The sequence below is a fragment of the Carcharhinus amblyrhynchos genome, unplaced genomic scaffold (genome assembly GCF_965287045.1).
Source record: "Carcharhinus amblyrhynchos unplaced genomic scaffold, sCarAmb.v2.hapA scaffold_437, whole genome shotgun sequence".
Classification (NCBI taxonomy): Eukaryota; Metazoa; Chordata; class Chondrichthyes; order Carcharhiniformes; family Carcharhinidae; genus Carcharhinus; species Carcharhinus amblyrhynchos.
In genome coordinates, this window is record NW_027650177.1 from 117,501 (window position 1) to 129,236 (window position 11,736).

At 57.0% G+C, this 11,736-nt stretch overlaps 1 protein-coding gene across 1 annotated transcript in view; it reads right to left on the reverse strand.

Annotated features, from left to right (window-relative positions):
- Window positions 1-9,260, reverse strand: part of LOC145339389 (haptoglobin-like) — a 14,407-nt gene extending 5,147 nt beyond the window's left edge. The window contains exons 1-7 of the mRNA XM_080183836.1: window positions 9,232-9,260; window positions 9,081-9,148; window positions 7,867-7,899; window positions 5,231-5,263; window positions 4,910-4,945; window positions 2,458-2,592; window positions 1,266-1,340 (exon numbers count right to left, since the gene is read on the reverse strand). Of these exons, the coding sequence (XP_080039962.1) occupies window positions 1,266-1,340; window positions 2,458-2,592; window positions 4,910-4,945; window positions 5,231-5,263; window positions 7,867-7,899; window positions 9,081-9,148; window positions 9,232-9,260 (409 nt within the window). The remainder of the gene's footprint in view (window positions 1-1,265; window positions 1,341-2,457; window positions 2,593-4,909; window positions 4,946-5,230; window positions 5,264-7,866; window positions 7,900-9,080; window positions 9,149-9,231) is intronic.
- Window positions 9,261-11,736: the final 2,476 nt, after the last annotated feature.

The window sequence follows — 11,736 nt, forward strand, 5'->3', positions numbered from 1 at the left end:
ACTTCAACGGGTAGAGAATTCCAGAGATTCACCACCCTTTGAGTGAAGAAGTTCCCCCTCAACTCCGTTCTAAACCGCCTCCCCTTTATCTTGAGGCTGTGCCCCCTAGTCCTACTGTCCTTTCTGAGCAGGAAGAGTCTCTCCACCTCTATCCTATCCATCCCATTCATCATCTTATACGTCTCAATGAGATCTCCCCTCATTCTTCTAAACTCTAACGAGTACAAGTCTAGTTTATTCAGCCTCTCCTCATAGCTCAACCCCCTCAACTCCGGTATCAGCCTACTAAACCTCCTCTGCACTCCCTCCAAGGCCAAAATATCCTTGCGTAAGTGCGGCGCCCAAAACTGCACACAGTACTCCAGCTGCGGCCTCACCAATGCCCTATACAGCTGCAGCAAGACCTTCCTGCTTTTATATTCAATCCCCCTCACTATGAAGGCCAGCATCCCATTCGCCTTCCTGACCACCTGTTGCACCTGCAAGCTGGGTTTTTGCGACTCATGCACAAGGACCCCGAGGTCCCTCTGCACCGTCGCCTGCTGCAGTTTTTCTCCACGTAAGTAATAGTCCTTCCTACCATTCTTCCTACCAAAGTGGACCACCTCACACTTGCCAACATTAAATTCCATTTGCCATTTCCTGGCCCATTCGCCCAGCCTATCTAGATCCTTCTGCAGACTCTCCACACCCTCCGCACAATTTGCCGTTCCCCCAATCTTGGTGTCATCAGCAAATTTCAACACCATACACTCGGTTCCCTCCTCCAGATCATCTATATAAATGGTAAATAGCTGAGGCCCCAGCACCGACCCCTGGGGCACTCCACTAGTCACCATCCGCCAATCCGAATAGCACCCGTTGACCCCCACTCTCTGCCTCCTATTTGACAACCAATCCTCTATCCACGCTAACACCCTACCTCCAACTCCATGTCCCCTGACCTTCTGCAATTACCTCTTGTGAGGTACCTTGTCAAACGCCTTCTGAAAATCAAGAAAGACCACATCCACCGGCTCTCCTCTATCCACTGCCCTGGACACATCCTCACCGAGTGTGGGTCTAACCGAGGGGATAGGGAGACGGGAACTGTGCACGGTGCTCCGAGTGTGGGTCTAACCGAGGGGATATGGAGACGGGAACTGTGCTCCGAGTGTGGTCTCATCGAGGGGATAGGGAGACGGGAACTGTGCACGGTGCTCCGAGTGTGGTGTAACCGAGGGGATAGGGAGACTGTGTGTTACTGAGGTTAATCTCTCTCTCACCTTTGTGACATTCTGGCAATTTGTACTTCAGTTTTGCGTTCTTCCACTTGTTCTGTTCTGTACAAATGTACACAGCTAGAGACCAGAGGGAGAGACAGAGAGAGAGAGAGAGAGACACAGAGACAGACTGAGAACAAATCCCAGATAATCGGATCCACATTTACCCAAACCATCGCAGTGTCACACACCCTCCCCCGGTACTCTGAAATATCCCCCTCCACCTCGATTTCATCATTCTAACCCCTTCCCCTAACCCCCTGGGGCGGAGGCTGGAAGGGGAGCGAGGGAGACAGGGAGAGGGTGGGGGGAGCGAGGGAGACGGGGAGAGGGCAGTGGGGAGCAAGGGAGACAGGGAGAGGGTGGGGGTCGTGAGGGAGACGGGGAGAGGGCAGTGGGGAGCGAGGGAGACGGGGAGAGGGCAGGGTGAATGAGGGATGGGCCTCAGAGTGTGGGATTTACAACAGCTAATTTTGGATTTCCTCAAATTGCTCCCAAACCCATTCCAAAATTGCCTAATATTATGATCACTCTTTCCTGGATCTCCCAGCTGAACAAGGTCACGAACCGTCCCAGTTTCAGCCAACAACACTGGGCTAGAAATATTCTCTTCCTGGTTGTGTCCTTGGTAGAATGAACCAGAAGTTTACCCGATTCTGAAGCTGCTTCTCTCGGTCTGGGAACAAACGCTCAAATTTACCAGGGGAACTCTTCACAGCGTTCCTTATCGCGCAGGTTTGCTGCTTATCCGACATGGCCATCCTTTGATATCAGGACAGCTGGCGTTTCTCCCCATCATTCTCGAAAAAAAACGATCACTGGAGGCACTCCCCCCACCCCAGCCCCGCTCGCGATCTCCTCAGTTAACCTGGTAAACATTGCGAACACAATCTTGGTCGCCTTGTAACCATAACCCGGAGGCCGGTGGGAGGAGCACAATCGACACAGCTCACTCAGAGAAGAATAAGAACAGCGTGTCATCGAACGTTCAGTGAGTGTCCGGTGAATTTGGCTGGCAATAAACCTGTATCCCCAAATTCCACCAACGTCAGGTTACAGGCTGCCCTAGAATATTTCAGCCCAATAGTCAGCAGAAGGGGATGCACAATTTTCTTTTTGGTTGGTGGGGTGGGGGGCGCATTTTCTCACTCGATTACACTTTGATGGTTCGCCCCCAGACACCAGCGTTACCTACCCTCCTCAGGATCCTCGAGGTGGTAGACCGGGCCATCGCAAACATACTTGATCACGGAAAGATAGGTGTCATCATCGTGATGAGACAGATATTCATAATGTCCGTGAGAAATATTCGCAGGAACGCCGCAGTGAACTAAAACAGGAGGAGAGAGAGAGAGAGACAGAGAGGGAGTGCAGTGAGACACAGATCAGTAACGCATTTAGTCCTTCAGCTCCCACCCACACTGTGTGGATCCCTCGGCACTGACCCTCCCACAGTGCGGCACTCCCTCAGCACTGACGCTCCCACAGTGCGGCGCTCCCTCAGCACTGACCCTCCCACAGTGCGGTGCTCCCTCAGCACTGACCCTACCACAGTGCGGTGCTCCCTCAGCACTGACCCTCCCACAGTGCGGCGCTCCCTCAGCTCCGACCCTCCCACAGTGCGGCGCTCCCTCAGCATCAACCCTCCCACAGTGTGGAGCTCCCTCAGCATTGACTCTCCCACAGTGCGGCGCTCCCTCAGCACCGACCCTCCCACTCTGCGGCGCTCCCTCAGCACCGACCCTCGCACAGTGCGGCGCTCCCTCGGCACCGACCCTCCCACAGTGCGGCGCTCTCTCAGCACCGACCCTCCCACAGTGCGGCGCTCCCTCAGCACCGACCCTCCCACAGTGCTTGCCCCCTCAGCACTGACCCTCCCACAGTGCGGTGCTCCCTCAGCACTGACCCTCCCACAGTGCGGCGCTCTCTCAGCACTGACCCTCCCACAGTGCCTTGCTCCCTCAGCACTGACCGTCCCACAGTGCGGTGCTCCCTCAGCACTGACCCTCCCACAGTGCGGTGCTCCCTCAGCACTGACCCTCCCACAGTGCGGCGCTCCATCAGCACTGACCCTCCCACAGTGCGGCGCTCCCACAGCACTGACCCTCCCACAGTGCGGCGCTCCCGCAGCACTGACCCTCCCACAGTGCGGCGCTCCCTCAGCACTGACCCTCCCACACTGCGGTGCTCCCTCAGCAGTGCCAATCCAATATAATCCACCCTTATTCCGATCCACAACAGGATCTCCACAGAGCCCAGAACAATAAATATTGCAAAAACACTCACCGTCATGGTGCCCCCTGGGGCTGAAGAGCAAATCTGGTTGAAACAAAAGATTGAAGTTAAACATTGTTAGAACCTGTGCTAGGAATGACCAAATCCTGGAGACAAACTCCCACAGTGCGGTACTCCTTCAGCACTGACCCTCCCACAGTGCGGTGCTCCCTCTGCACCAACCCTCCCACAGTGCGGCGCTCCCTCAGCACTGACCCTCCCACAGTGCGGCGCTCCCTCAGCAGCGACACTCCCACAGTGCGGCGCTCCCTCAGCACTGTCCCTCCCACAGTGCGGTGCTCCCTCTGCACCAACCCTCCCACAGTGCGGCGCTCCCTCAGCACTGACCCTCCCACAGTACGGCGCTCCCTCAGCACTGACTGTCCTACAGTGTGGCACTCCCTCAGCACCTACCCTCCCACAGTGCGGCGCTCCCTCGGCAATGACCATCGCACAATGCGGCACTCCCTCATCACGGACCCTCCCACAGTGTGGCGTCTCCTCTGCACTCTCCCTCCCACAGTGCGGCACTCCCTCAACACTGCCCCTCCCACAGTGCGGCTCTCCCCCGGCACTTACCAGAGTGAGAGTGTGAAGGAGACATAATTATGATCACTATTCCCTAAAATGCTCCCCCACAGAGAGATCCTACACTTGTCCAGTTTCATTCCACAAAGCCAGGTCTCCAGAGACCACAGAATACTAAACAGTGCAAAGACACTCACCACGCATGTCTGTGATATGCCGAAATACATTGGAATCTGGTTAAAAAACAGATGGAAATAAAACACTGTAAGACCCTGTTCCAAAATCCGACGTTCCCTGGGAAGTTACTCCCACAGTGCGGCGCTCCCTCGGCACCGACCCTCACACAGAGCGGCGCTCCCTCGGCACTGACCCTCCCACAGAGCGGCGCACCCTCGGCACCGACCCTCCCACAGTGCGGCGCTCCCTCGGCACTGACCCTCCCACAGTGCGGCGCTCCCTCGGCACCGACCCTCCCACAGTGCGGTGCTCCCTCAGCACTGACCCTCCCACAGTGCGGCGCTCCCTCGGCACCGACCGTCTCACAGAGCGGCGCTCCCGCGGCACCGACCCTCCCACAGTGCGGCGCTCCCTCGGCACCGACCCTCCCACAATGCAGCGCTCCCTCAGCACCGACCCTCCCACAGAGTGGCGCTCCTCTGCACTGACCCTCCAACACTGCGGCGCTCCCTCGGTGCTGACCCGAGTGCGAGTGTGAAGGCGACAGAATTATGATCACTATTCCCTCAAATGCTCCCCCACAGAGAAATCCGACAATTGCCCTGTTTCATTCTGCAATGCCAGGTCTCCAGACAGCCCAGAATACCAAACATTGCAAACACACTCACCATGTCTGTCTGCGTTCTGCCAATATTCACTGGAATCTGGTTAACAAACAGATGGAAAAAAACGCTGTTAGACCCAGTTCCAAAATCCAACGTTCCCAGGTAAGTTACTCCCACAGTGCGGCACTCACTCAGCACCGACCCTCCCACAGTGCAGCACTCCCTCAGCACCGACCCTCCCACAGTGCGGCGCTCCCTCAGCACTGACCCTCCCACACTGCGGTGCTCCCTCAGCACTGCCAATCCAATATAATCCACCCTTATTCCGATCCACAACAGGATCTCCACAGAGCCCAGAACAATAAATATTGCAAAAACACTCACCGTCATGGTGCCCCCTGGGGCTGAAGAGCAAATCTGGTTGAAACAAAAGATTGAAATTAAACATTGTTAGAACCTGTGCTAGGAATGACCAAATCCTGGAGACAAACTCCCACAGTGCGGTACTCCTTCAGCACTGACCCTCCCACAGTGCGGTGCTCCCTCTGCACCAACCCTCCCACAGTGCGGCGCTCCCTCAGCACTGACCCTCCCACAGTGCGGCGCTCCCTCAGCAGCGACACTCCCACAGTGCGGCGCTCCCTCAGCACTGACCCTCCCACAGTGCGGTGCTCCCTCTGCACCAACCCTCCCACAGTGCGGCGCTCCCTCAGCACTGACCCTCCCACAGTACGGCGCTCCCTCAGCACTGACTGTCCTACAGTGTGGCGCTCCCTCAGCACCTACCCTCCCACAGTGCGGCGCTCCCTCGGCAATGACCATCGCACAATGCGGCACTCCCTCAGCACTGACCGTCCCACAGTGTGGCGCTCCCTCAGCAATGACCCTCATTCTGTGCGGCACTCCCTCTGCACTGACCATCCCACAGAGCGGCGCTCCCTCAGCATTGACCCTCCCTCTGTGCGGTGCTCCCTCAGCACTGACCCTCCCACAGTGCTGCGCTACCTCAGCATTGACCCTCCCTCTGTGCGGTGCTCCCTCAGCACTGACCCTCCCACAGTGCTGCGCTACCTCAGCACTGACCCTCCCACAGTGTGGCGCTCCCTCAACACTGACCCTCCCACAGTGCGGCGCTCCCTCAACACTGACCCTCCCACAGTGCGGCGCTCCTTCAGTAGTGACTCTCCCACAGTGCAGCGCTCACTCAGCACTGACCCTCTAACAGTGTGGCGCTGCCTCAGCACTCACCCTCCCACAGTGCAGCACTCCCTCAAATCTGAACCTCCCATAGTGCGGCGCTCCCTCAGCACCGACCCTCCCACAGTGCGGTGCTCCCTCAGCACTGACCCTCCCACAGTGCGGTGCTCCCTCAGCACTGACCCTCCCACAGTGCGGTGCTCCCTCAGCACTGACTCTCCCACAGTGCGGCGCTCCTTCAGCACTGAACCTCCCAAAGTGCGGCGCTCCCTCAGCTCTCTCCCTCCCACAGTGCGGCGCTCCTTCAGTAGTGACCCTCCCACAGTGCGGTGCTCCCTCAGCACTGACCCTCCCACAGTGCGGTGCTCCCTCAGCACTGACTCTCCCACAGTGCGGCGCTCCTTCAGCACTGAACCTCCCAAAGTGCGGCGCTCCCTCAGCTCTCTCCCTCCCACAGTGCGGCGCTCCCTCAGCAGCGACACTCCCACAGTGCGGCGCTCCCTCAGCACTGACCCTCCCACAGTGTGGCACTCCCTCAGCACTGACCCTCCCAGAGTGCGGTGCTCCCTCAGCACTGTCCCTCCCACAGTGCGGCGCTCCCTCAGCACTGACCCTCCCACAGTGCGGCGCTCCATCAGCACTGACCCTCCCACAGTGCAGCGCTCCCTCAAAACTGAACCTCCCATAGTGCGGCACTCCCTCAGCACTGACCGTCCCACAGTGTGGCGCTCCCTCAGCAATGACCCTCATTCTGTGCGGCACTCCCTCTGCACTGACCATCCCACAGAGCGGCGCTCCCTCAGCATTGACCCTCCCTCTGTGCGGTGCTCCCTCAGCACTGACCCTCCCACAGTGCTGCGCTACCTCAGCACTGACCCTCCCACAGTGTGGCGCTCCCTCAACACTGACCCTCCCACAGTGCGGCGCTCCCTCAACACTGACCCTCCCACAGTGCGGCGCTCCTTCAGTAGTGACTCTCCCACAGTGCAGCGCTCACTCAGCACTGACCCTCTAACAGTGTGGCACTGCCTCAGCACTCACCCTCCCACAGTGCAGCGCTCCCTCAAATCTGAACCTCCCATAGTGCGGCGCTCCCTCAGCACCGACCCTCCCACAGTGCGGTGCTCCCTCAGCACTGACCCTCCCACAGTGCGGTGCTCCCTCAGCACTGACCCTCCCACAGTGCGGTGCTCCCTCAGCACTGACCCTCCCACAGTGCGGCGCTCCCTCAGCAATGACCCTCATTCTGTGCGGTACTCCCTCTGCACTGTATAAGGCCTTGGGGTTCTCCTTAACCTTACCCGCCAAGGCCTTCTCATGACCCCTTCTGGCTCTCCTCATTTCCTTCTGAACTTCCTTCCTCCAAGTCTCATCCTCCTCTCGATCCCGAACATCTCCCAGCTCCCTCAATCTTTCGGAAGCTTTTCTTTTCGAGTGGATATGTCTCAGCTCCCGAGCACCACCGTTCCCATGAACCGACCAAAACTTCCCTGTCTCATCGGAACGCGGTCGCGCAGAGCTCCGGACAAACATTCCTTGGAAATCTGCCACCTTTCTTCCACGTGTTTCCCTGAGGGAAAACTCCTCCCAATTTACGCCTCGAATTTCCTGCCTGATAGCCTCATATTTCCCTCACTCCAGATGAAAACATCTCAAGATAGCTTGGTCCTAGTTCCCTCGAGTGCGAGTGTGAAGGAGACAGAGTTATGATCACTATTCCCCAAATACTCCCCCAACAGAGAGATCCGACACTTGTCCAGGTTCATTCCGCAAAGCCAGGTCTCCAGAGAGCCCAGAATACGAAACATTGCAAACACACTCACCATCCTTGTGTTTGATATCCTCAGCTTCATCAGCTGGATAAAAAATAGATGGAAATAAAACACTGTTAGACCCAGTTCCCAAAATCCACCCTTCCCTGGGAAGTTATTCCCACAGTGTGGCGCTCCCTCAGCACTCACCCTCCCACAATACGGTGCTCCCTCAGCACCGACCCTCCCACAGTGCGGCGCTCCCACTGCACCGAACATCCCACAGTGCGGCGCTCCCTCAGCACTGACCCTCCCACAGTGCGGCCCTCCCTCAGCACTGACCCTCCCACGGTGCGGCACTCCCTCTGCACTGACCCTCCCTCTGTGCAGCCCTCCCTCAGCACTGACCCTCCCACAGTGCGGCGCTCCTTCAGTAGTGACTCTCCCACAGTGCGGCGCTCACTCAGCACTGACCCTCCCACAGTGCGGCGCTCCCTCAGCACTGACCCTCCCACAGTGCGGCGCCCCCTCAGCACTGACCCTCCCACAATGCGGCGCTCCCTCAGCACTCACCCTCCTGCAGTGCGGCGCTCCCTCAGCACCGACCGTCCCACAGTGCGGTGCTCCCTCAGCCCTGACCCTCCCACAGTGCGGCGCTCCCTCAGCACTCACCCTCCCACAGTGCGGCGCACCCTCAGCACCGACCCTCCCACAGTGCGGCGCTCCCTCACCACCGACCCTCCCACAGTGCAGCCCTCCCTCAGCACTGACCCTCCCACAGTGCGGTGCTCCCTCAGCACCGACCCTTCCACAGTGCGGCGCTCCCTCAGCACTGACCCTCCCACAGTGCGGCGCTCCCTCAGCACCGACCCTTCCACAGTGCGGCGCTCCCTCAGCACTGACCCTCCCACAGCGCGGCGCTCCCTCAGCACTGACCCTCCCACAGTGCGGTGCTCCCTCAGTACTGACCCTTCCACAGTGCGGCGCTTTCTCTGCACTGACACTCCCACAGTGCGGTGCTCCCTCAGCACTGACACTCCCACAGTGCGGTGCTCCCTCAGCACTGACACTCCCACAGTGCGGTGCTCCCTCAGCACTGACACTCCCACAGTGCGGTGCTCCCTCAGCACTGACCCTCCCACAGTGCGGCGCTCCCTCAGCACTGACACTCCCACAGTGCGGTGCTCCCTCAGCACTGACACTCCCACAGTGCGGCGCTCCCTCAGCACTGACCCTCCCACAGTGCGATGCTCCCTCAGTACTTTGGGAAGTTTGCATTCACTCACCCGGAAGTGCATTGTGCTGTGGCAATGCTCCAATCAAACAGAGCAACATCAAATGGAACGGGAAAATCCTGCAGGAATAAAACACAGAACAGATCTATCATTCCCACTGTTCACCCTATCCATAACCCTCAGAATTTTATCCACCTCTCACCGGTCTCCCCTCAGCCTCCGTCTTTCCATGGAGATCAACCCCAGTTTACACAATCTCTCCTCATAGCTCAGACCCTCCAAACAAGGCAACATCCTGGTAAACCTCCTCTGCACTCTCTCCAAAGCCTCCAGGTCCCTGGCAGCAGGATCGAGATGTGGATATGCCGGCGTTGGACTGGGGTAAACACAGTCAAAAGTCTCATAAATCGGTTGGACTGAAACCTGGTGTTGTCAGGATCAACACCAGATTAGATACAGGGTAAAGCTCCCTCTACACTGTCCCCATCAAACACTCCCAGGACAGGTACAGCACGGGGTTAGATACAGAGAAAAGCTCTCTCCACACTGTCCCCCCATCAAACACTCCCAGGACAGGTACAGCACGGGGTTAGATACAGAGAAAAGCTCCCTCCACACTGTCCCCCATCAAACACTCCTTTGACAGGTACAGCACGGGGTTAGATACAGAGTAAAGCTCCATCTACACTGTCCCCCCATCAAACACTCCCAGGACAGGTACAGCACGGGGTTTGATACAGAGTAAAGCTCCCTCTACACTGTCCCCCCATCAAACACTCCCAGGACAGGTACAGTACGGGGTTAGATACAGAGTAAATCTCCCTCTACACTGTCCCCCCATCAAACACTCCCAGGACAGGTACAGCACGGGGTTAGATACAGAGTAAATCTCCCTCTACACTGTCCCCCATCAAACACTCCCAGGACAGGTACAGCACGGGGTTAGATACAGAGTAAATCTCCCTCTACACTGTCCCCCCATCAAACACTCCCAGGACATGTACAGCACGGGGTTAGATACAGAGTAAATCTCCCCTTGCCCGGGGTTCTCACCCCATGTTGAGACTGTATCTGGGCGTCCGCGGGCAATCGGAGCTGTTCTTGGAGGAGACGGGTTTCCGCTGGGCTCGGTGCTTTGCAATTGCTCTCTCTGCGCAGATCCCACCGCTTTTCACCCTCTCTCCCTCTTGTGTCCCCTCCCCATTGCCCAGATCTGGAACTTTCTATTGAGTTAGTGACTGCAGAGTCAGCGACTGGCCAGTCTCCACCCCACCCCCTCGCCGCCCTCCTCCACTCTCTTTCCCGTCTCCAGCCGTCCCCTTCCCGCATCTGCCATTCCTTATCTCCCGAACCTTCCCCCACTGAACTCACCAGAGGCAAACAGTTCAGTATCGACAGATGAGTCTGCAAAATCGGGGAGCTGTTGCTCAGGCGCTCGGGTAGAGTTTTTTTTTGAACCTTACTATAAATTAGAGCGGTGAGGAATCCCGATACTCTACATAGGTAGAGTGTCCCACCCTCCCCCCTCCTCTAACCTCAAAAAGAGAGAGAGAGAGTGAGAGAGAGAGGCTCTGACTGAGCGCAGGGAAGTTTGTTTTTGTTTTGGAGTGTGCTGTAAGGGCTTTGGCTCACAGGGCCACAGAGATAAGGCTGAGGCAAGCTAAGTTATCAGTTTTTTTTAAACTTTTTCCTCTGGGTTACTGAAAAGGGGCAAGTCCGGGTGTGAGGCCAGTGTGTTGCTGCCAGTGCAACACGTGGGAGGTCTTGGAGGCTCCTGGTCCCCCAGACACCCACACCTGTGCTCGGTGTGTGGAGTTCCAGTCCCTACGGAACCAGGTTAAGGAGCTGCGAAGGCAGCTCGAGGACCCTCGGCTCATTAGAGAGAGAACCAGGGGATAATTGACGGGAGCGACCGGCAAGCGGTCACACCCGGGGGGCAACGGGAAGAAGGCACGTGGGTAACTATCAGGGAGGGGAAACCTCAGGTGGTGGAGTGCACGCCGGTGGATGTCCCCCCTTCAAAATAAGTACTCCTGCCTGAGTACTACTGGGGGTGGGGAGTGAGGGGTGGGGGGGACAGCTCACCCGAGGGAGGCAGTAGTGGCCAGCTCTCTGGAGCTGAGCCAGTGTGTCAAAAAATTAAAAAAGAAAGCAGAAAGCATAAAGCCTTTATGTCTGGCACACAACCCAGTGTGACCAGAAAGTCTCTTTCATCCTGGAGATGGCCCGTATCCTGTGTATTCACTCATCAGGGTTGCAGCCTGTTTGTCTGTCTTTAAACTGCAGCCTGTCGCTTTAGTTTCTTGCCCAATTGTCCCAGAGTGCTTTACAAAATGCCATTTCAGATGGCCTGTTTGGCTACAATCCCCCCTTTGATCCTGAACGCAAAGCGTGATGGATCACAAATTCAGGACCAATATCTGTCAGGAATCCCCCAGTCACTCAGCAGTTAAGCAAGGCCCAGGCATTGACATGTCCAGTAATAATACATCCCTACAACATATTTCAGAAGCTACAGACAACAACAGTCTACAAATACAAACAACCACATATTCTAAAGCCCATTATTACAATCAGCTCGTTACCCACAAACGCAGACAATCAGATATTCCAAACAATATTTTAGGTTCAGAGTTATGCATAGGACAATAATAAATCTTTGATACAGATGGGAAAGTGAAACAGAGTTTAAATTTGGACCGGAGGC